This window comes from Lasiodiplodia theobromae (genome assembly GCF_012971845.1).
Source record: "Lasiodiplodia theobromae strain AM2As chromosome Unknown scaffold_53, whole genome shotgun sequence".
Taxonomy (NCBI): domain Eukaryota; kingdom Fungi; phylum Ascomycota; class Dothideomycetes; order Botryosphaeriales; family Botryosphaeriaceae; genus Lasiodiplodia; species Lasiodiplodia theobromae.
This window is the reverse complement of record NW_023336534.1, coordinates 60,480-81,976: the sequence shown is the minus strand read 5'-3', so window position 1 is coordinate 81,976 and position 21,497 is coordinate 60,480. Positions and strand designations below refer to the sequence as shown.

The 21,497-nt window shown below is 54.9% G+C and overlaps 10 protein-coding genes across 10 annotated transcripts; 3 read left to right on the top strand and 7 right to left on the bottom strand.

Moving 5' to 3' along the window:
• Nucleotides 1-1,568: 1,568 nt before the first annotated feature.
• Nucleotides 1,569-3,074, bottom strand: LTHEOB_11787 (Coagulation factor 5/8 type; the record flags this gene model as incomplete). Its single annotated transcript, XM_035508581.1, has 1 exon — nt 1,569-3,074. The coding sequence occupies one exon, from the start codon at nt 3,072-3,074 to the stop codon at nt 1,569-1,571; it is 1,506 nt and encodes a 501-aa protein (XP_035365620.1).
• A 514-nt stretch (nt 3,075-3,588) lies between these two features.
• LTHEOB_11786 (Cellulose-binding family ii protein) lies at nt 3,589-4,605 on the bottom strand (the record flags this gene model as incomplete). Its single annotated transcript, XM_035508580.1, has 3 exons — nt 3,589-3,872; nt 3,928-4,281; nt 4,350-4,605. The coding sequence occupies 3 exons, from the start codon at nt 4,603-4,605 to the stop codon at nt 3,589-3,591; spliced, it is 894 nt and encodes a 297-aa protein (XP_035365619.1).
• Nucleotides 4,606-5,717: 1,112 nt separating this feature from the next.
• LTHEOB_11785 (Zn2+-binding protein melusin contains chord domain protein) lies at nt 5,718-6,722 on the top strand (the record flags this gene model as incomplete). Its single annotated transcript, XM_035508579.1, has 1 exon — nt 5,718-6,722. One exon carries the CDS (start codon nt 5,718-5,720, stop codon nt 6,720-6,722), a length of 1,005 nt encoding a protein of 334 aa, XP_035365618.1.
• Nucleotides 6,723-7,521: 799 nt separating this feature from the next.
• Nucleotides 7,522-8,664, bottom strand: LTHEOB_11784 (NADH:flavin oxidoreductase NADH oxidase; the record flags this gene model as incomplete). Its single annotated transcript, XM_035508578.1, has 2 exons — nt 7,522-8,125; nt 8,183-8,664. The coding sequence occupies 2 exons, from the start codon at nt 8,662-8,664 to the stop codon at nt 7,522-7,524; spliced, it is 1,086 nt and encodes a 361-aa protein (XP_035365617.1).
• Nucleotides 8,665-9,468: 804 nt separating this feature from the next.
• On the bottom strand, nt 9,469-10,863 carry LTHEOB_11783 (Nad-dependent epimerase dehydratase; the record flags this gene model as incomplete). Its single annotated transcript, XM_035508577.1, has 4 exons — nt 9,469-10,418; nt 10,471-10,605; nt 10,668-10,778; nt 10,833-10,863. The coding sequence occupies 4 exons, from the start codon at nt 10,861-10,863 to the stop codon at nt 9,469-9,471; spliced, it is 1,227 nt and encodes a 408-aa protein (XP_035365616.1).
• Nucleotides 10,864-11,209: 346 nt separating this feature from the next.
• Nucleotides 11,210-11,607, bottom strand: LTHEOB_11782 (Transcription factor; the record flags this gene model as incomplete). Its single annotated transcript, XM_035508576.1, has 2 exons — nt 11,210-11,380; nt 11,437-11,607. The coding sequence occupies 2 exons, from the start codon at nt 11,605-11,607 to the stop codon at nt 11,210-11,212; spliced, it is 342 nt and encodes a 113-aa protein (XP_035365615.1).
• A 1,416-nt stretch (nt 11,608-13,023) lies between these two features.
• Nucleotides 13,024-14,544, top strand: LTHEOB_11781 (Transferase family protein; the record flags this gene model as incomplete). The annotated part of the gene is made up of 1 exon (XM_035508575.1): nt 13,024-14,544. One exon carries the CDS (start codon nt 13,024-13,026, stop codon nt 14,542-14,544), a length of 1,521 nt encoding a protein of 506 aa, XP_035365614.1.
• Nucleotides 14,545-14,846: 302 nt separating this feature from the next.
• LTHEOB_11780 (Tartrate) lies at nt 14,847-16,241 on the bottom strand (the record flags this gene model as incomplete). Its single annotated transcript, XM_035508574.1, has 3 exons — nt 14,847-15,200; nt 15,265-15,755; nt 15,980-16,241. The coding sequence occupies 3 exons, from the start codon at nt 16,239-16,241 to the stop codon at nt 14,847-14,849; spliced, it is 1,107 nt and encodes a 368-aa protein (XP_035365613.1).
• A 1,420-nt stretch (nt 16,242-17,661) lies between these two features.
• Nucleotides 17,662-19,490, top strand: LTHEOB_11779 (Cytochrome P450; the record flags this gene model as incomplete). Its single annotated transcript, XM_035508572.1, has 3 exons — nt 17,662-18,061; nt 18,185-19,069; nt 19,120-19,490. 3 exons carry the CDS (start codon nt 17,662-17,664, stop codon nt 19,488-19,490), a joined length of 1,656 nt encoding a protein of 551 aa, XP_035365612.1.
• An 822-nt stretch (nt 19,491-20,312) lies between these two features.
• On the bottom strand, nt 20,313-21,438 carry LTHEOB_11778 (C6 zinc finger domain containing protein; the record flags this gene model as incomplete). The annotated part of the gene is made up of 3 exons (XM_035508571.1): nt 20,313-21,186; nt 21,239-21,333; nt 21,379-21,438. 3 exons carry the CDS (start codon nt 21,436-21,438, stop codon nt 20,313-20,315), a joined length of 1,029 nt encoding a protein of 342 aa, XP_035365611.1.
• Between the last annotated feature and the right edge of the window lie 59 nt (nt 21,439-21,497).

Below are 21,497 nucleotides of genomic sequence, written 5' to 3'. Positions count from 1 at the left end.
AATAAGGTAAGCCGCGCGGAACCTCGCCCGGGTAGGGAAAAACCAAGGGCGATTTTTCTAGATCAAGGAAGAAATATTTTTTAGCCAGGTGACGGGCTCAGTGTCCATGGTGGATAACGTGAGCCGCGGGGTACCACGACAGAGGATCCACAGCGGGACAAAACTGAGACTCACTTGACAATAAATGCTGGTGCGATCAACACGGCACAAGGGTTTACCCGTTATGTTCAGATGGTGGATCTGCCCGGTCAAATGACCAAGCAAAGATCTCGTCGGGTATGGGAAAGGTTGCGTCTGAACCCAAATTTTTTGAGGCTTAGCGACCCTCAGCCACCCTCGCCATCTCGCCACGGCAGGAATGAGTGCTGATTGCAACAATTTTGCGGGTGAGGCTGTACTGATTACGGTGTAACGATAATGGTTGTTTGCCTAATAAAAAGCGGCGGGAAGGGGATTCGATCGATGTACCCAGCTGACCGTCATCGCCCTACTCAGCATTTACTGTATTGAGAGCCAAGCCGTAAGCGAACGCCACACCCCGCATCCTATCTTCGATAAGCGCCAATGATGTTAGAATAAAGAGAATTAGATACGCGATGTGATGTTAAGCGCGGGTGCCTGCAGCGGCAAAAGGACTCAGCCGCTCCAACACGACCTTGTGTCACTGTGTCACATTGCAGCGAAGAACACCAAAACGTGAGTAGCACAATAGCCATTATTCGGCACCACGAGTATCCTGGCTCGGAGATAAGTGAGTGGAGCAAAGAACCGCGGCTGAGGCTCGGCGTAGGCTCTGGTGTGCCTCTGAATCGAGCATTTACCGCTTCATGAGGATTCCAAATATCAGAAAAAGGCCACTACCCCATTCCCGTAGCCCCCAAAGCCCTCTTGCTGTGCTGTCTTGCGGTTGCTGAAAATTGACTCACTTACTCTTTTCACTTGCTTCGATTCAAGCTCGCCCGTCCTCTCATCGTCCGGCAAAAAGGGTACTGGAACCCTATCACCATCTACTAGAATGAAGCTATTGCAGCAGTAGCTTTTCTCTCAAAATGCAAAGTGGTGATTTTGTATACGTTCGACTAGAGGCGCCTTCCGTGCAGAGCCCTAATGTAAGGCTGATATTGGTCTTACAATAGTGGGCACCCCTGTCAGCCGCTATCTCCAAGGAGTTCAAGGGCCCCCTCCAGTCACACAGCATTCTCTTGGCTGTCAGCAGCCAGACATTCTGAGTAACTTGCCACTCCGTCATGAGCGTGCCTTGGTGGCTCGGCAAGAACCCGCTTCGGCCTATAGAACACTTTCCTCGCACCCACCGGCGTTATTCTCCTACTTTATAGTCCGGTTACTAAGATTAGAAATAGCCTCTGGAGATTCCCTGCGTTGCATGGGGTTGAAGTTGTCTGACCCTACTTGCTTGTTGGGACTCAAATATTGAAGCCTTTATTGGCCACTTGAGCGTTTTGGTCTCGAAAGTGGATTGACACGGACGCATATCACATACTGACAGTGCAAGCAATCTCGTCTTCAAAATTGGTATTGAGAAATACTAAACATGCATGAAGCATCAATCATACTGGGGTTCCGAGCACCTGGAAGCTATTTACCAAGGGCACGGCATCCGCCTGCGTCACACGGAGACGAATGCGGCTCGTCTGCACAGCCTCATCAAGAGCGTCGATGCGCTTGTATCCGAGCGAGGTGCCAGTAACAAGCGTCGTGAATGCACCGTCCACGAAGGCATCAATGGCATATCCGCCGATACGCTGGCCCAAGACAATATGCTCCTGTGCGACAAAAGCTTCAACGCTGTATGCGCCACCCAAGTCAATTTCCAACGAGCCAGTCGTCTCCCCGTCATCCATCGTCCAATAAGTGTCGCTGTTCCCGTCCAACACATTGGCCGGGCCGAAGAGCGTCGAGTTCCCCGCACGAACGCTGCTCGCATTTACCGAAAGGCCGGGTGTGAGCACATTGCGGTTGAGAAAAGCATCGCGCTGGGCTTTGAATTCCAAGAGGATGTCTGCGTCCCCCGCCACGACTTTCCCGCTGGTGTCGGGGGGCACATCAAGCAACAGATTCACGCTGCGAGCCACCGACTGCATATACATGTCCATCAGCGCGTCGGCCGTCTTGGGCTGCTCGTCAGCATGATAGAACCAGCCGTCGCGCAGGCGCGCGTCCGCCTCGGCCGGCGTCCAGTACGAACCGTTGCGCACGCCGGTCTGCAGCTCGTCGCCGGAGTAGCGGGCGTCGTCCTGGGTCCGGCTGATGGTGTGCCAGTTGGTCTGGGCCGTGACGCCGTCCTCGTTGCCGACCCAGCGCGCGTCGACGCCCTGGTGGCCCCACATGATAGCATTCGGCTGCTCCTCGCGGATGATCTCACGGAAGCGGGTCCAGTCGAACGTCTGCACCGTGTCGGAGCCGCTGGCGCCGTCGAGCCAGATCTCGAACAGGTCGACCTTGTCGCCGTCGGCTAGCTGCATGGTCACGAGCTCGGTCAGCTGCTGCGCGTACAGGTCGTTGTAGTCGCCCTCGGTACTCGCGTCGCCGAAGATCTGCGGCTCGTCGTAGATGGTGCCGGTCAGATTCGGTTTGGGCATGGCCGGGTCGCGGTGGATGTCCCACGGCGAGAGGTAGACGCCGAACTTGATGCCGTGCTTCTTCGCCGACGCCGCCGCCAGCCGCACCACATCGGCATCGAGACCTTGCGCCGTGCGGTTCTGCGCCCACTTTCCGTTTGCGATTTTGTACGTCGTCGTGTTCGTGTCCCACAGCGCCATGCCGTCGTGGTGCTTGGCCGTCAGGATCATGCCTGCCATGCCGGCGTCTGCGAATGCTGACGCCCATTGGTCCGTGTCCAGTGCTGTTGGTTGAAATACGTCTGGAGTGCTTTGGCTTTCTCCCCATTCTTCATCGGTGAAGGTGTTGGGGCCGAAGTGCACGAATGCATAGTATTCAAGCTGGTGCCATGCGAGCTGTCGCGCTGATGGCGTCTGCGAATAAGCAGTTGGCGGTGCCTGAGCAGATGTCGCAGCCGCTAGCCAGCACGCAGCACCGACGAGTAGCAATGCCATAATTTGCTATGGAGCAGCTTGTCGATTGTTGAGTTCTGCGGAAGTGATCAGTGTTGAAACAAACTTCTACCTTCCTGAACGCGTTGGAGTGACGTCGGAAGGGATAAACCAACAGGCGACACTGTGGCCTTTGTAGAAAACCGGAAATATTATGGGCTGGCCATTGTCGTATTCGATCGATTTTCATATGTGATGATCGGGGTGTGGGTGGGGTGACTTCTTGAAAAGGCAGGTCGATGGAAACAAATACAGGGATTAGTGGAAACGGGGCCTATACTTACCGCTTTTTGCTTTAGATTTATGCTTCAATAAGCTTTATCGCGGTAGTAGTTTCGGCTTCTCGACTACTTCTTTTTGCTATATAGCAACATCGAAGTTAATCACTATGAACCAGATGAATCGAGAATTTCTTCAAATAAGACTCCGATTTTATATACTATCCGCTCTTGATGCACCCCGTTCACCTCCAGATGCGCCAATATTTACATAGAATTTTGCTACCAAGGCACGACGCTTAGAGGCTGTACCTGGACTTGAGGTGCCTCCACCAGTCCCTGGCCATCCACTTGTCGAACTCGGTGATCTCCATGGCGCTGCCAGCCAGCATGATGAAGTTGGAGACGCCGGTGGGGGTCCAGTCGTAGAAGTCGTCGAGGGCGAAGGTGTGGCCGATCTCGTGCAGCAGGATGTGGACGTTCTCGTCGTTCATCGTCTGCAGGAAGTACTCGGAGCCGATGCGCTGGCCCCAGTCGCCACCGGCACCGCCCTGCATGCCCTCGGTGAGCCAGAGAGACATGTCTGCAACAAATTAGTAAATGATCCAGGAAACTTTATTAGAGGGGAAGTGACTTACCGTAGTGCTTGTCAGCACCGGCGGCGCACTGGCTGTAGTCGTTGTCCTGGTGGAAGAAGCGGCCGCAGCCCTCGTCGCACTGGGGAATGCCGTCGGCGTCGGTGGTGGTGTAGACCTCGACACCGGACGCGTCCTCAAGCAGGGACTTGTCCTTGACGGCCCAGCCGACGACCGACACTTCGACAGTGTCGTATGGCCAGCCGTCGAAGCCAGCAAGTGCGTCGATCCACTTCGAGAACGACTTCTTGGCCGCGGCTTCAATCTGCTGCCTCTGGGTCGCCGTCACCTTCTGCGACGAGTCCCAACGCACGCAGTAGTTGATCTTGCCCTTGCCATCGATGACCTGGTCGTAGCCTGCAGAGTGTGTGAGTAAGAAATGGAGATCTCGATATAAAAGTATATGGAGGGGAAGTGGAACTTACCATAGTTCTTGAAGCCCAGGGCATCGCTGTAGGTGCTGACCTCGTGTTCCCAGACCTCGTTCAGGGGAGTGACGAGCTCCGAGGGCGGGTTCCAGGTGGAATCGTTCTGGCGCTTCACCATGGGCTGGACGCTGCGAGAGAGCACGTTGCGCTGCTCGAACTTGCAGATGCCATTGTTGTTCTTGACGGGATGCGCCAGCGCGCCGTCAAGGAGGGGAAGGAGGGAAACGAGAGAAAGAGCGGCGGTGGTCTTCATTGTGATTGTATGAACAGGAGAAACGAATGAAATTGGTCAGAAGCAATGTTCAACAAAGTTCTGGTTCATCTTTAAACAGCAGCAGGCAGGCAGTCTATATAGGGGCACCGGAAACAACAGTTGCACCTCCAGCACCGGGCGACATTGCCGCGATGCAGTTGTGAACATGAAATGCCAACAGCATAAGCGACGGGGTCCTAGACGGATTGGGAAATGGCTGGCTGGGCGGCCGTCTCTAATGAGGCTTGGCCAATATAAGCGACATGACCAACGGATTCGTATTGGCGGGTAGGAGGCAAAGGTGGGCCGGCGGGGCGGAACGGGCGAAGTTTGAAACGCCAAGCTTTTGAGCACAAACGCTGGAGGCACAACAGGTGAGAAGGAGAAACGGGACGAGATGGTTCGCGACCGGCGGGCCGGCCGCAGAATGGTCAAGGGCGCCGGCGCGAAACAGCAAAACGGGAGAGAGTGGTGTCGCATCACGCCCTCATCGACCTTGGCGCGGGGAAATTCTGGCCTTCAATGAGCATCGGGCGCTTCGCGGTGTCACAAGAGGAGATTCCCGTCCGCTGGGCTGTGTCAGAAATATCCGAAGCTCCTATTTCTGGTGTAGGTAGCTATGGTAGCAGCGTTCTGGATGATTCCTGAGGGCTGCGAGATGCGGGGGGCTATGTCCGCTCATTGCTCAGATCTACTAAGCGAGAGCAGGTCTGCGGCGGCGGCGAGCGTATTTCCACATTTGACCGAAAATTGATAAGGCTTCGTATGGTGTGGATAGCTGCCTCTGTTCAGTCTCCTGCTGTTGAATTAGGAATGTCTCAAAACTCGCCATGTCAGATGGTGCATCACAGAGGTCAGTCTGGCCATCTCCTTCCCAGAAGGTCGAGATAGTGGATGGGTCAGGCACCTCCCCTTCTTGGACTCGTCATTAGATGTGTTGTGAGAAGCAAACGTGAGTGGTGGTGGAAACAAGATGCGTGCGCTGATTCAGTCGGAAAAGAAAGCGACCGTCGGCCCGCGGAGCCCGCGTAACTGACGTCATGCACCCAACCCTTGTCCATTGTGTTTGGACATCCCAATTCTTCTGCATCAGCTCTCAGGCACCCTGCACCATGAACGAGTACGAGGCCCGCCGCCTAGAAAACATCAAACGAAACCAGGCCCTCGTCCAAGAGCTTGGCCTGGAGCACTCGGCAGCTGCACCCGCGTCCAACAAACCCAGCAACAGCAGCAGACAGCGCCCCTCGAAACGGCGAAAGCTCGAGCCCGCAGCCCCTACACGCTCGTCCGCCCGTATCGCCCACGCAGGGGCCCGTCCACTTTACAACGAGGGGGATGCAACAGTAACAACCGACCAGCCACGGCACCGATCGAGCAGCCTCGCCGGCCGCCGCAACCGCACCACCTCATTTCGCTCCCCCTCCCCTTCCACGGATGTCCCTGCCTCCGGCGCCCGCAACGTCGACGCCATCCGCGCGGGTTGGACGTCCTGGACACCCACGGCGCCGCCGCCCGCGCGCGACGACGACGACACTCAGGGCACCTTCCACTTCGCCTCGCACCCGGACTTCACGCCGAACAAGTCTCCGGAGGAAATGCTGCGCGAGGGCTGCTTCGGCGGCAGCTACTTCCGGCCCTTGTACAGCAAGGCCCTCGGCACCACCATCGCCGACGACTGGCGCGAGTTGCCCGCCGAGTGGACCGCCGGCCTGGACGTCGGCCGTTACCTGACGAGCCCGACGTACGACCCTGAGGTCAACAAGTACGGCGTCTCGTGCGGGCAGAGCATTGAGGAGTGGGAGGCGGCCGGGTGGATCGCCCATGAGTATGATGTGCGCGGCTGGTTCCAGTGGTATTGCCGCTTTTGGATGGGGAGGAGGTGCGACGATGATGAAAGGCAGATTGGCCGCTGGAGAAGGTGCGTGGGCGAGACGGGCCGATGGCGGAGGGCGCTGCTGAAGAAGTACGTTGCTGTTGGCATTCGCAGCGTGTTTGATGACGGCGACGACGATGAGGCGAGGGGCGATGTGAGCCCCGTCGTCCATCAGACCTGCCATCACTGGGCCTACGAAGTACGCCAGGAGGCTCTCGATAGGTTCTGGGCCGAGGGGCGATGATGCGCATAGGTCTCCAAGGATTTGACCCTTCATGGTTTTCTCATGACAAAGGTGACTGACATCGTGGTTTTACGTATTCGGGATATCTACGAATTCCTGCTATTTCTGACCGACTCCATCGCGACTCAGCTTATAGAGCAACTAATAGATCAGCCAATAGCAAAGGCCACGGAGTAACCCCAGGGAATCGATCTGATGGACTATTCCGAAGCACCCGGAGTCGGGCCGGGACCCTCAGCATGGGAACTATCAGGCGTTCACCTGCTCGCCATGTTAAGGGTGAAAGACGATGATCGTGTCTGAGAACGTCAGTATTTAGGCACCCTGGCAATGAGGACAATCGTTTGGGGCACCCAACATCATGACTCGCTAATGGGCTTAGCGCCAAGATTATCGCAGTCATCGGGTCGCTAAGCTTTATGAAGACGACTAGGTACTCTTTAGAACGGGAGGAGTGTCGACTACAAGATCAACTATCAGCGGAGAAATTCAAGCCAATGATCGAAGCTACACGACTAGTGTGCCAATTTACCAGTGCCTTCTCCTTCACTATTTAGACTAGGTTTCTCAACTCTTCAAGAAATCAGAGTCGATTCACGGACTGGACCTCCAATACCACGAATAAAAATCTCGGATGGTCAGGCTTTGCATATGCTAACACGAGTATTGAGAAAAATAGTGTGCAGCTTCAGAGACTCCAGTCTTGTATGTTCCAAGATGTCCTTCTCCATTCTTGATCTCCACTAGTCTCCATCTCTCTATTTCTTCTCTCTTCTAGTCTACAATGCAACGAGACTGCTCAGTTGAGAGCACCAAACTCTTTCGTAAATTCAGTTGAGAAAGGATAGTCTGTGTATCCGACCTCCAACGGCGCCTCCCTGGTCCTGTAAAACGTTTTCCTGTCGTAGGGATTCGGGGGAATCCCTTTCTGGATTCGGTACACCAAGTCAGGCGTGGAGATGAAAAGACGACCAAACACAACGGCCATGTTGTACTCGGGATACTTGGTCGAGACAATCTCCTTGGCTGAGTCTGGCTTGAATCCGCCTGCAAGAAGCACAGGCTTTTGCTTTCCCCATGCTTCGAGAGCGAAGTCCAGGGTATCTGTGACCCCTTCTTTTTCAATGTATCCTGCGATGCGTGGCTCGATGAGATGCAGGTACGCAAGGTCCAGCTTCCGAAGAGTGGAGATCAGTAATCGGAACTGTGGTACGGGATCGCTCATGCGCATCGACTGGAACTCGCTGAAGGGACTCAAGCGAATGCCCACACGGTCTGGGCCCACGGCTTCGGAGACGGCCTGAGCCACTTCAAACGCAAAACGGGCGCGGTTGGCGATGTTGCCGCCCCATTGATCAGTCCTATGGTTAGAGACATCCTGAATGAATTGATCGATCAGGTAACTAATCACATCAGTCAATTCTGTATAAGTGCATGCAAGAGCAATGAACAGAGCGTACCCGTTGGCTGCGTGAATCTCCACGCCATCAAAGCCGGCGCGTACCACGGCCATTTTCGCCGCGGAGGCGTAGTCCTTGACGTATCCCCAGATTTCGCTCTCGTCCAGAGGACGCGGCTTCGGGAGACCATCCCACATGGGTACGTCGCTCGCGCTGACGACGTCGGTGAATCCCTCCTCGTAGAGGGCTCCACCAGATCCCTCGCCAATTTCAGGTTCAGCCGCACGCCCGAGGGCCCAAAGCTGGACGTAAATCTTGGACCCCTTGGCGTGTACAGCGTCCGTCACCTTTTTCCACCCGTCCAGTTGCTCGAGGGTCCATAGACCGGGGATGTTGGCGTACCCGCCGGAACGCTCACTGATGAAAGTTGCTTCCGTCAGGAGGAGAGTGCCGGGCACGGAGGCACGCTGGGAGTAGTATTCGACCATTGCGTCGGTTGGGACATGGTTTTCGTCGGCGCGGAATCGTGTCAAGGGCGCCATGACTACGCGGTGTGAAAGTTGGGAAGACCCAACTTCAATGCTTTCGAAAAGTCTCTCGGAGTTCACCATGTTGTCGGCTGTGAATTCAAAGATAAATGGTGATTGATTTGATGCTTCCTCTAAGGTTCGAGTTCTACTCGCATTATATACTTCACTCTTGACTGCTTCTGCTTTGAAATCATTCAGGTTTAAAGATCTGCCAAGAACGATGACATGGTGAGGTCCCAGCTAAGTTTTGTTTTGCCGAAGATGCCGAAAACGTGGTAGTCTCTCTCATTGATTTTCTTGAATTTAGTTCACGCCACTGACTATATCGATCGGTGCGCTAACCTCCAGAGTTCTTCGACACTAGAACTGTCGAAGACTAGACTTGAACATTAGATGTGACTCGAGGAAAGGAAACTTCCCCGATTGCCTCCAGAATGGAAACAACTGCGCCTTCCAAGAACCAATCGGTCCTCTTTACACGTCCCACCATACGTAGACTCCTCAATTTCTAAGCAGAAGGAAGAAATTTAGCGATTTTTGCAAGGTTACTTATCGGGCACGCCGATGTATAAGCATTGCGAGCTGTCGAGAGCTAGACGAATCAAGGAAGTCAAAGAACTTCTGCTGGCCCACGTCGTGGGCACTTGACGTACTATCAGGCCATGTCAGACACTTGCAACCGAAAACAACGGGATTTTCTTTCCCCTTGATTCTCTCTGCTTTATAATCTGATAGTGTGCACCCGATGAGGGTGGGGCTCATCGATGAGGCGGATCATTAGAAGCTAGCTAGCATGACTGACTAACAGTTGTGTGACTAAACTTCGACCTTTTGTGGCAACACCTTGTTCTTCTCCAACTCATCCAACACCTCCTCAAAGTTCTCCCACGTATCCTTGTATCCAGTCCACCCAATCTTCCTCGCCTTGCTCATACTGATGACCAGATCGAAGTCCCTCCCAAGCACAAACTTGGCAAACCCCCACGTCGCCATCCGCAACGCATCCTTCTCCAGCCCCTCCCTCACAGCCATCCTCTCCCACGCCGCCTTGACCTCCTCCTTCTGCGCCCACTTCACCAGGTCGATCCGCTGCTGCAGCCTTGACGCCGGCGTCCTCCCCTCCAACCCCAACTCCTTCGCGACCACAGCGACCGGCGGCGTCTGCTCCAGCGGCGCGTCCGTCGCATCCGTGCCCGGTGGGCGCGCGAACTGGTCGGCCGGCACCTTGAGGCCGTAGCGGCGGGCCAGGCGCGGCCACATGGCCTGCCAGCTCTGCACGTCGCCGTTGACGACGTTGAAGGCCTCGTCCGCGGCGCGCGGCTCGAGCGCCGCCCACACGCAGAACTGGGCGTGCAGCGCTGCGGACGTGTAGCTGTCGAACATGGTATAAAACGCCTCGGAACCCGGGAAGGGAAGTTCGGTGCCCGAGCCCAGCTCGCGGTGCAGCGCGGCGAAGATGCCGAGGCTGGTCGTCAGGTTCATGAAGTTGCCCTGCGCGAAGCCGATGACGTCGTTGGGGTAGGTCACGGTCCAGGAGATGTTCTTGTGGTGGAGGCAGAAGGCTTGCAGCACGCGCTGCTGGCGGTAGTAGAAGTTGGGTGGGAAGGGCGGCTCCGGCAGCCAGGGGTCGGACTCTTCCATGGGGTTTTTGGGCCGGCCGAGGTGCACGCCGTATTGCTTTGCGCCGCAGACGAGGACGATGCGCTTCACGGTCGAGGCTGTTCCGTTGATCTCGAGGGCGTGGAGAAAGTTTTCGAGCATGTCTCCTGTGCGGCGTTACGTTGGTTTGCGGGAAAAAACGGAGGTGAAAGGGCTTACCATTGACGCGGGTTTGCTCCTCCTGTGACTCTTTCTGAAGGTATGCAGCGAAGAAGATGTACTCGCCAGAGACGTTTTGCTCCTTGAGTTCCCTTGCCATGTCGCTCGCAGAACTCCCCAGGTCAATGTGGCTATCTACATGAGACGAGATCGTTAGAACATCTGACGTGCTACAGTCGCTTGTGGGAATAGCTTACGCTTCACATTCGATGGGCACTCATCCTTTTTCGACCGAGAAAGTGCATACACTGTAGGCCATTGCTGAGGGCTTTTCCCAAGTTCACGTACGATTTCCCGGCCAAGTATGCCTGTCAATCATCAGAAACGGCGAAAGAAGATGCGACACGGTAGGAGAAACATACCTGTAGCACCAGTCACGATAGCAGAAGGCATTTTGTAGGATCCTCAGATATTACCAAAGGAATTGAGAGGTGGAAATTCAAATCAATTCCGGAAGATGTTAGTCCCCCTCGGCGAAGAAAGCAAGGAAAGAAATAGTTGCTGCGCATTGAGAAATGACATCACGGTAACGCATGAAATCCAACAAAGGAGTCTATTTCTAAGCAATCTGCCGCAAGATGCCGACTTTTGCTAGATTGAATTGGGTTCGATGGGTCCAGTCACATGCCAAACCCAGCCAAACCTGCCCCGCTTCGACTTGATCCTTCCTGGCCCGTCCATGAGGAGACATTCTACCTCTAATAATCCGGCCCAGCAAAAGCGATATATACCGCCTGGTCTACATCGCACGCTTCAGGTAGAAGAACGAGGGCCCTGCGTCACGCCACTGCTTCGCATCCATCATTCCCATAATGACATCGTCTGAGACGCGGCGGAAATAGTCAACGATGGGGTAGTTGTCGTATACCATGGCAGCGGACACCACTCCACGATACTTTCCCTCGAGCAACTAAGGGTTGAGTCAGCTAATGGACAGGAAAGGGGGGCTGCATTCGTGGAACTCACCTGTGCCCCGCCCCATTTCTCGAGCCAAACTTTTTTCCCGTCGTCGTCAAGTGCTATGATGGGGTAGATGTCGTCCACACTCTTGAAAATCTTGCCCACCCATCTAATTTCCTTCAGCCATGGGTCTGATGGATGTCCTGTTTCGAAGCTTCCGCCGTTCCATTCTCCCATCAGCAACTCTGGAGAGGCAGGTTGCAGACTATCGAACAGACTTTCGAGCTCTGCCTTGTTTGGATGATTGGCATTGTCGATGAGTGCGATGACACGTTGTTCGGGACTAGGCTAGTAGTGAGTGGAAGCAAATGCGTTAAGGAAATGGAAGATGAATATACGTAGTCATTTTTACAGTGGTTTCAATCACTTATCTGTACGACGAAGGTCTTGAGAAATGCTGCCGGGAAGGTATTCGGAAAGCACGTTGGCATAAATAGACATGCGAGCACGAGTTCCACCATCATAGAGCAAAATTCGGGCTTTAAGTTACGTCACGCATGGACCCACCACCTCCTATGCTGATAAATGTGTCAAGTGCAAGGTGTGAGGTGTCCATGAGACATTTTTACGTGCGGCAACTTCGGCAGGCTCCCTAGCGTGCTTTCTAGTCCCACTCATTGCCACTTGCTCGAAAAAGTAGCAGTAGTGATGGAACTATTCAAGCGTTTGACACGGAAGTAAAAGAGCTTGCAATGCGAAGCAAGTGTCATTGATGCACCGTATATATGGCTAAGTCGTGCATCATTGTCAGTAGCCAGATCGCATTTAGATCACATAGTGAATGTGGTCTCATAAATTTTGTTCTCTCTACGTTCTTCGGGAGAAGTATGCAACTCGAATACAATTACGTAGTGATGGTTCTTTGCGCCCCTTATTTTTTTTTTTTTGGCTTCGGAGCGAGTTCACACCTATAGTACAACCCCAAACGGCATATCTACACAACTATAGGGTCACTGGTGAGTTATAGGTAGATAGCGATGTGGATTTACGACGTGCAAAATTATGATTCAGAAGAAATATCGATAGACAACAAACCATTTTTGTTGGTAACTTGTAAAACATACAATTGGTTTAAAGCAAAAAAGAATCTGAGGTAAATAGATCGATCTGTAGTTGATTTCAACGAGACAACTGAACTATCTACTCCGTTGGTTTAGAGCAAAGCTAATTAGTGAGGCTAGAGAGTGTTACAGCGTATGTTACTATTATCGGTCATTCCGTAGCTGAAACCATGATGCAAGCACAGCCGACATCAATGTTGACTACCCATTGGCGGGCTTTCGTCAAGAGCTGTCACTGCATAATTGGCGTGACCCCGCGTGTCGGCCTTGCCCTTTGCGGACTAGCGTGACAATTCAGAATGATTCATCGAGGGATGCATCATTTTGATTCGCGAATTGCCATTTCTATTTTCGGAAGGGCTTGAAGCCGCACCTGTATAAGAATCAGACTACTACTGAATAGTATTCGCATCAACGACCCAAAACTCGGCCCGCCATCAGTCGTGCTTGCTCTTCCTGCGACATCCTTTCCAACGTCACTCTTGCAAAGCGCATGCCTTCTGTACCAACATCATCAACAACATCAAAAACCATGACATCCAAATCGATACCACATCATGTCGCCATCACCACAACGCACACGGTTCAATGCGCAGACCCATCATCGCTGTCCAAGATTCCGTCGCCCATGAAGCTCGGAGCCCTGGACCAACAAGTTTTCCCCATCATCCCTGTGGCGGTTGTCTTCGTGTACGACGCGGATGAGAAGTCTCCGGGTGACACAATTGCCGTCGATAAGCTGCAGACGGCCCTTTCTCACCTCCTGGACTACTACCCGCACCTCACTGGCCGTCTGCACATCGACTCCACGACCGGTACCCGCAGCATCGACCGTCTCGGCAGCGGCGTCCACCTGCATGTCGCACAATGCTCCTCCCGCTTGGATGCTCTACCCTCCCACGGCGGCCGCCTCACCCTCCTGGATCTCCCCGACGGCGGCAACGCCCTCCTCGCACCCTACGAACCCACGCTCGAAGCCGTGTGCAGCGACCGCACGCCCATCCTGTCCGTCCAGCACACGCGCTTCGCCTGCGGCGGCGTCGCGCTCGGCCTGCGCGCGCTGCACACCGTCTTCGACTCTGATGCGTTTTTCCAGCTCGCCCGCGACCTCGCCGAGGTGTATCGCTCCGCCGACGGCACGCTCGCCAACCCACCACCGCTCGAGGGCTACCTGGCGGACAAGCTGGACGACGGCATGTCGCCCGAGGAGCGCGAGGAGGCCTTGAAGTTCAAACCGACGCTCTTCTTCGCCGAAGAACCTGGAAAGGAAGCCGCTGCTCCGGAAAAGACCGTGAAGAAGGACGAACCCACTGCTCCACCACCGCCGCCGCCGCCGCCCGTGACCGGCCGCACGATGCGCTTCACCAGCGCGCAGCTGGCCCGGCTCAAGGCGGCCGCGAAGGACACGGCGGACGCCGAGAACGGGTGGGTGTCGACGTACGACGCCCTCTCGGCGCTGGTCTGGACGCGGACGCACTACGCGCGGGTGCAGCTGAAGAAGAGGACGATGAAGAACGGAAAGGACAACGACGAGCAGCTCCCGTCCCGCGACTACCTGACATCAGTCAACTACCGCTCCCGCCTCAACCTCCCGCCGCGGTACCCGTTCAACGCCGTCTACGCGCCCCACACAACACTTTCGCACGACACTCTCATCGGATTCGACCCGGATGCCTCCCTACGCGCAGCCGCCCGCGCCGTGCACGCGCTGACGCGCAGCGTCGGGCCGGACGAAGCGGCGGCCACGGCGCGCTGGATGGCGGCGCAGCCGGACAAGCGGTGCATCCAGTGGGGCTTCAACGGCGGCTACGGGAGCACCATGATCAGCGCGTGGAACAAGTTCGACGTCTACGTCGGGACGGACTTTGAGGACGGCAGACCGCCGGTGCTGGTGGCGCCGCCGTTTACGCCGATATCGCTGGCGGATGGGTTGGGGTATTATTTGCCGACGGAAGAGCAGCAGGATGGGGGGATTGATTTTTATCTCGCGTTGAGCGAGCCGGTCTGGGGGGTGCTGGAGGAGGATGAGGTTTGGTTGAGGTATAGGAGTTGAGGGGCGCGGTGGAAGGAACGGTACTTCAGTGGCGATTGAGCGGGTGTGGTAGAGAGATTCATTAGTTTGGATGCGTTGGGGAAGGCAATAGATGAGAAAGTATGATTCTGTGAAGACGAGAGAAGAAATTCTTGAATAGAAATAAGTGAAAGCGGGACCATTTCCGCACTCTTCTTTATATCACCACATCTTTTGCAAAGGCTAGGATACGAAAAATTAAGAGCGAACATGAAGACAATGGCTGGTATGTCCTTCAACATTTCATGATTCGGGTATATACATACTTATCTATTCTTTTTGTTTTATTTCTTCCCCGCACCCAGCTTCTGAATCTCAGCCACGACTGCCGCAGTGACCTCCTTCGTTGTCGCCTTGCCGCCCAGATCGGCGGTGACGACACCGGCCTCGCAAACGTTCTCGACGGCGTCGAGCAAGGCCTTGCTCGCGTCCTTCTCGCCGAGCCAAGCCAGCATCTCGGCGGCGGTCCAGAAGGTGCCGACGGGGTTGGCGATGCCCTTGCCGGTGATGTCGAAGGCCGAGCCATGGATGGGCTCGAACATGGATGGGTTCTCGCGGGTGGGATCGAGGTTGGAGGTAGGCGCGATGCCGATGGAGCCGGCGAGCGCGGCGGCCAGGTCGCTGAGGATGTCGGCGTGCTGAAGTATTGCAAATCAGTACTCTAAAACCTCCTTACGAGCCCTCAGTGATGGAAAGACTTACGAGGTTCGTTGCGACGACGGTGTCGATGGTCTCAGGCTTCATGACCATGCGCGCCGTCATGGCATCGACGAGCATCTTGTCGACGGTGACATCGGGGAAGTCCTTGGCTACGTCCTTGGCGACCTCGTCCCAGAGCACCATGCCGTGGCGCTGGGCGTTGCTCTTGGTGACCACGGTCAGCAGCTTGCGCGGGCGGCTCTGGGCCGTCTGGAAGGCGAAGCGGATCAGGCGCTCGACGCCGTGGCGGGTGAAGATGGACGTCTCGGTGGCAATCTCCCACGGCTTGCCGCGGTGCGAGCGTCCGCCCTGGCCTGCGTACTCGCCCTCGCTGTTCTCGCGGATGATGACCCAGTCCAGATCGCCCACCTCGCACCGCCGCAGCGGCGATTGCGTGCCCCGGAACACCTTGGTCGGCCGCACGTTGGCGTATTGCTGGAAGGGTTGGCAGATGGCGAGGCGCAGGCCCCAGAGAGAGATGTGGTCAGGGACGTCTGGAATTTGTAGTGTTAGCGGCGAGCCTTTATTTCCATAGCTAAAAGATATCTTCTAGAGAAATGGCAACGGGGATAGAGGCAAGTGTATCCATCCAAAACAGTGAAAGGAAGAGAAAAAAAAAGGAATATAGAGTGATAAATGTAGATGGAAACCATGATATAGCACTCGGTAAGATGGGTACAAAATGACCCGGCTCGGCAGAATTCAAGGATCTACGTACCTGGTGCACCGACGGCGCCGAACAGGATGGCGTCATGCTTTTTCAACTCGTCGAGGCCGCCGTCAGGAATGTACTTTCCGGTCTTCTTGTACGTCTCGGAGCTCCAGTCGAAGTGGGTGAAGTCGAGCTTGAAGGTGCCCAGCGTGTTAGCCAAGGCGTTGAGAACCTCGATGCCGGCATCGACGACCTCCGGGCCGATGCCGTCGGCGGGGATCGAGGCGATCTTGTAGCTAGGCTGCGACGGCAATGCGGTGGGCGACATGGCTGAATGTGGAACTGACTGGAGTAATGGGGAAACCGATGATGGAATTGAGTCGTTATATAGCATCCAAGACGGTATATTGATTAAGCGGTGGTGGATTGACAGGCCACTACATGTCCGGGCCATCTTTTAGCCGTACAGCCGGCGTCGGCATCACGCAAACACTTTTCCCCACATTCTACCCACCGAGGTCGTCCGATGTGCTCTTGTCGGTCTTTGGTCAGGAAGAAAATCGGAGCGGCTCGGGTGGCTCCATCGAAGCTCTTCTTGCTCCAAGGCGTCCTGGAACGGGTACGCCTTCCGCGGGTGCACTACCCGGAGGTCGCTTCAACTCCATCCCGAGCACTTTTCAACCATGAAACAGTCAAAAGGACATGTGAAAGAGGACTAATTTTCCCAACCACTTTGTCGTTTTCTCATACTTACAATTTCTATGTCCCGCCAGTACGGGTAACTTGCCTCAATCCGCGGCCGCAGCGACGGCTTGTTGTTGGACCGCCTTCTTCACATTTTGAATGCCATAACTAGGCCAGCCCTGAGGTGGTCAAGTGTAGGTACGGACGGTTAAGAGGATAGACACGGAGGTGCTGATGAGCGCAAGACTGGGTCCCGTTGGCAAGGCGGTGAGTGCATTTTGCCTCGGTTTTGTGGAGCTGTCTTGGAAAAAGGCATCAATAGAGAGCTCACGATTATTCGTTTTTATTACCTGGTTAGTGTCGTTCGGAGAATGGTACTGAGCTTCTTCGGTCGTGTTGAGGCCTAATGAGCGATACAAGGCGAGAAACATTCGTCCTCGAGAGAACCCTTTTTTGAAGAAGAATCAGCAATAAGCACCTCTGCAAAAGGTCGCGGACGAGGCGCAGTTTGTAAAAGCGGCAGTTTGGTAATTATATAAGCATTTCCTGCGGAAGGGAAATGGATTGCATACTTCTTGTTGTAAAGAAAAAAAAAAGGTTCGCGACGCCAAAAGAGTGACAAATATTGTCACACAATTTCCACAAACCATCATTACTCAAGCTGCTTCAGGAGTCAAACGAGGTCAAAACTCTTTTGAACCAGCCTTACAATCGGAGAAGAGCAGATGAACAATCGTCTTGCTTCACGCGATAACTCTATCTTACAGCCAACCGAACGACATGCGCAGCGGAGTTGTCCGCCTTTTCGCAGCAACCCGACGCGGAAACCCGATGGTGGGGTTGCAGCATGCATGCCGCAGCAACCAAAAAGGTCAGACAAGAGCCATTGCTGCACAAGACAAAGTAAGCAGTGTGACTGAGCGAGTGATTTCAGAGTCACCGTTACTCAGATATTCCTTCGCACGGGGTCGTGTCCCATTGCATATACACCTCCATATCTACTTCAACACCACCACATCAGCGCTCTCCCACACTTGTCGACCACCAGGCTACCCCAGCCCAACATGTCTGACAGTCCCCCCGGCCCACTCGCTTTCGCACTCAATCTTCTTCCCACCCACCCCACCACCCTCGCAACCACTCTCATCACCCTCACCCTTCTCTACCTCATTTACCAGCACGCCTACGGCACCGACATCCCCTTCATCCGCGGCATCCCCGAAGCGCCGGGCGCCATCGCCTTCTACGGACACCTCAAAGCGCTAGGCTCGGACCACCCCAGCACGCTGCAGAGATGGTCGGTCGAGAACGCGTGGCCGGTGCTGCAAGCGCGGCTGGGACGGCGGCGGATCCTCGTGCTAAACACGTTCGAGGCGGCGCAGCACTTTATCCAGAAGAACGCGAGCGCGACGATTGACAGGCCGGTGTTCTGGACCTTTCACTCGATGGTGAGCGGGACGCAAGGTATGTGTGCTTTTTTGTTCATCTTCATTAAATTGGCGGCTGTGGCGAAGAGTACATGACAGAGATAAGAGGAAAATAAATTGATTAGAAGGACTGGAGAAACCCTGACTGACATACTTATAGGCGCAACCATCGGAACATCCCCCTGGGACGCATCCTGCAAGCGCAAGCGCACCGCCGTCGGAGCCTTCATGACGCGGCCCGCCATCCAGCGCAACGCCTCCCTCTACGACATCGAGATCCACGGCCTGGTCTCCGGCCTCCTCGCCGGCGCCCTCGACCCGTCAACAAACAAGCCGACGCGCGAGGTCGACCCGCGCATCTACTTCCTGCGCGCCACGCTCAACTTCACGACCTTACTCTGCTACGCCTCGCGCTTCGACGACGTCGCCGACCCGCTGCTGCACGACATCCTCGCCACGGCCCACACCGTCAGCACCTTCCGCAGCACCAACAACAACGTCCAAGACTACGTCCCCTTCTACCGCTACCTGCCCAACCCGCGGAGCAAGCTGGCAAAGGAGATCACTGCCAAGCGCGACGTCTGGCTCGACGCGCTGCTGGACCGCGTCCGCAAGGCTGTGGCCGCCGGAAAGCCTGTTGATTGCATTGCTGAGGGTCTGCTTAAGGGTGCTGCCGAGGTCAAGTTGACCGAGGCCGAGATCCGGTCTATCAACGTCGGTCTCGTGTCCGGCGGCTTCGAAACGCTGGCGACGACGGGCATCGCAGGGCTGGGCTTTTTGAGTACGGACGAAGGACAGGCGGTGCAGCAGAAGGCTTACGAATCCATCATGGATGCGTATGACGGCAATGTAGAGGAGGCATGGGAGAAGTGCTTGCTCGAGGAGCGGGCCGAGTACGTTGTTGCACTTGTACGGGAGATGCTGAGGTACTACTGCGCAATCCAGTTGCTGCCGCCAAGGCAGACATTTAAGGAGATGGAGTATCAGGGTGTGCGCATCCCCAAGGGTGTTACGGTGTATATGAACGCACAGGCTATTAACCATGGTAAGCATATTGGTCCGAGAAGGGGAGGCTCAATACTGACAGGTGAACAGATAAGACTGCTTACGGACCAGATGCTCATATATTCCGCCCAGAGCGTTGGTTGGACGCTGACAACAAGTTCAAAGTCCCAGCTCCATACCACTATTCATACGGCGCCGGGTCCAGAGCATGCACTGCGGTCGCTCTTTCGAACAGGATCTTATATGCGGCGTTCGTGAGACTCATCATCCACTTCAAGTTCACAGCCAGCAAGGAAGCACCTCCCACGACTGATTACATTGACTTCAACGAAAACCGAAAGGATGCATCGGTTCTGCCGAAGAGATTCAAGGTGAAGCTGGAGGAGAGGGAGCCAAGGGAAATTCTCGAGAGGAACCTGGAGCAGAGCAAGAAGGCAACGGCCCACTTGGTTCTTGCGTGAAAGCATAAGCCGGGATCTGCCTTTCAGATGATAGATAGTCCTTGTGGTGAGAAGAATCCAGGGGCTTTTTCAGAATTCTAAAGCAGTGCTTCGTTTTGGCTTTGGTAGCTAGGCAAAGCTTTTCTTTGTAGATCCAAATCAGCCCAAAGCATCTCCACAAATGCTTCCCAAGCTTGTAAATAGTTTCGACCAGGTTTCCATCTCTCAGCGAAAGATGCTAACAGAGAGGAGCATTGCAGAAGCGGCTCCATCAATGGTCCTGATGCTAAAGTACTGACAGGCTGAAGTGAGAGAAGGCTGGGTTCTCCCTGCTTGCTGAGAATTAAATATGCACCCCATACTGCGCCAGCCTGAAGAATTGATTCTGCCGTGGTCCAGATGCTAATAATGCGGTATTCTTTGTTGAGCTTTGACATGCATGCTATGAAGGCGGATGCGGCACCGGCAATGTTACTCAACAGCTCTGGAGAGCAGCTGTGGGGACCGGCCGAAGGTGAGGTGAATAGTGGATGGAGAGCAAGGTAGATCTGTGCCTGGGCCAATGACATTTCCGAGAGATGCGTGTTTGCCGAGATCCGAAAGGTTGGGGGTATCAATGACTCCATGGCAATAGAGGAAGGGTCGGGATCCACCGTAAAGTGCTGATTTATGGAGTAGACTGCGCGGAATACTTGGAGTGACGGCGAGAGAAACTCATACTCTGATGAGAAATGACCGAGGCGAGAAGGGGCAGAGTTGCAGAAGAGTGAGGGCCGGCGAAAGTGGCATGCCACGGTGCTGTGAATGGTCAGCAGACAGGAAGTGATGCATCAGAAAGAGGTTTTACCTCTCAAATGCAAACAAAGAGAAGCCTATACGCTGGAGGTCATCATCTAGCGAGTCTGTTTCCTCGCATAGGGCAGCAAAGTTGCGAGATGCAGAGCCGACGATTTCCCAGGGCGATCTTCTGGAAGCACCTGGAGAGACAAGTTCGAGCAAAGCAAGGAAGCACTGTGACACAATCATCTCTTTCCCATTGGTGGTGTCCACGTGGGGTTGCGAATTAGTTCGGTTGATGTGATCAAACAGCTTCTCAGTCCACAAGGATGCAGCTACGCTCTGGTCTCTGTCCAAATCACGGGCAACTAGCTGCGAAGATACAGCAAGCATGCCATGGATCAAGAGCCTTTCGAAATCGTTGGCAGATTGACGCAGAGGGTTTTCGTAACCAAGAAGCAACCTTAGCTGATCGGGAGACAAGAGTGGAAAGCTGGGTTGCACAGCCTTGGCGTAATACTCGATGAGGGCACGCTGGACTTGAGGATGCTGCAAAGATTGAGTATCCAGTTTTCCCGGGTTGATTTTCAAGTTCAGCGCAGGAAACGAAAGGTGCTGCCCGTCGTTGCCATCGCGAAACCTCGAGACGAACTTGGGTAAGCCGGTTGGCGAATGCTCGGCTGACAATTGGCGGCGTACTAGGGTAGTAAGGAGGTTGTTCAGAAGCTCGGCGGAGCTTCCGGGACCAAGATAGGATTCAGAGGAAACATAGCGCGGGTTGGGCAGTTCTCGGTCGCGTGATTGCAGATTATACTCGTCCGAGGTGGAGTGGAGTTTCGGCGGGTTGGGAAGTTGCGGAGTTGGAGCGGCTTGAGGCGATCTGAGAGATCGGATCTCGGCTTCAAGCTCCTCGACTTTGACGTTGAGTGCATGCAAGTAGCTGCAAGGAGGTCAATTGGTGTGACTGCGTGCAACTCCGGGGCGATCCCTACCTGCGGGGAACCTCATGGCCGAGGGAATCATCGAAGAAAAGGCATTCGGTGTCGGCGAGCCGGCACGAGCTGCACGAGGGCAGTTGCAAGTCGCACTAACAACGGTTCGAGTAAGCATTGATAGGCTCCGCGCGGGGAACTTGGGAGCGATGCACCTTGATGCGTCTCTTGCGACACCGCTTGCATGTCTGGAGCGCCATGCGGAGAGCAGCGAAGACGGGGGCGGCGATGGAGACGAATGCCGACGCCGAGAGGGAGA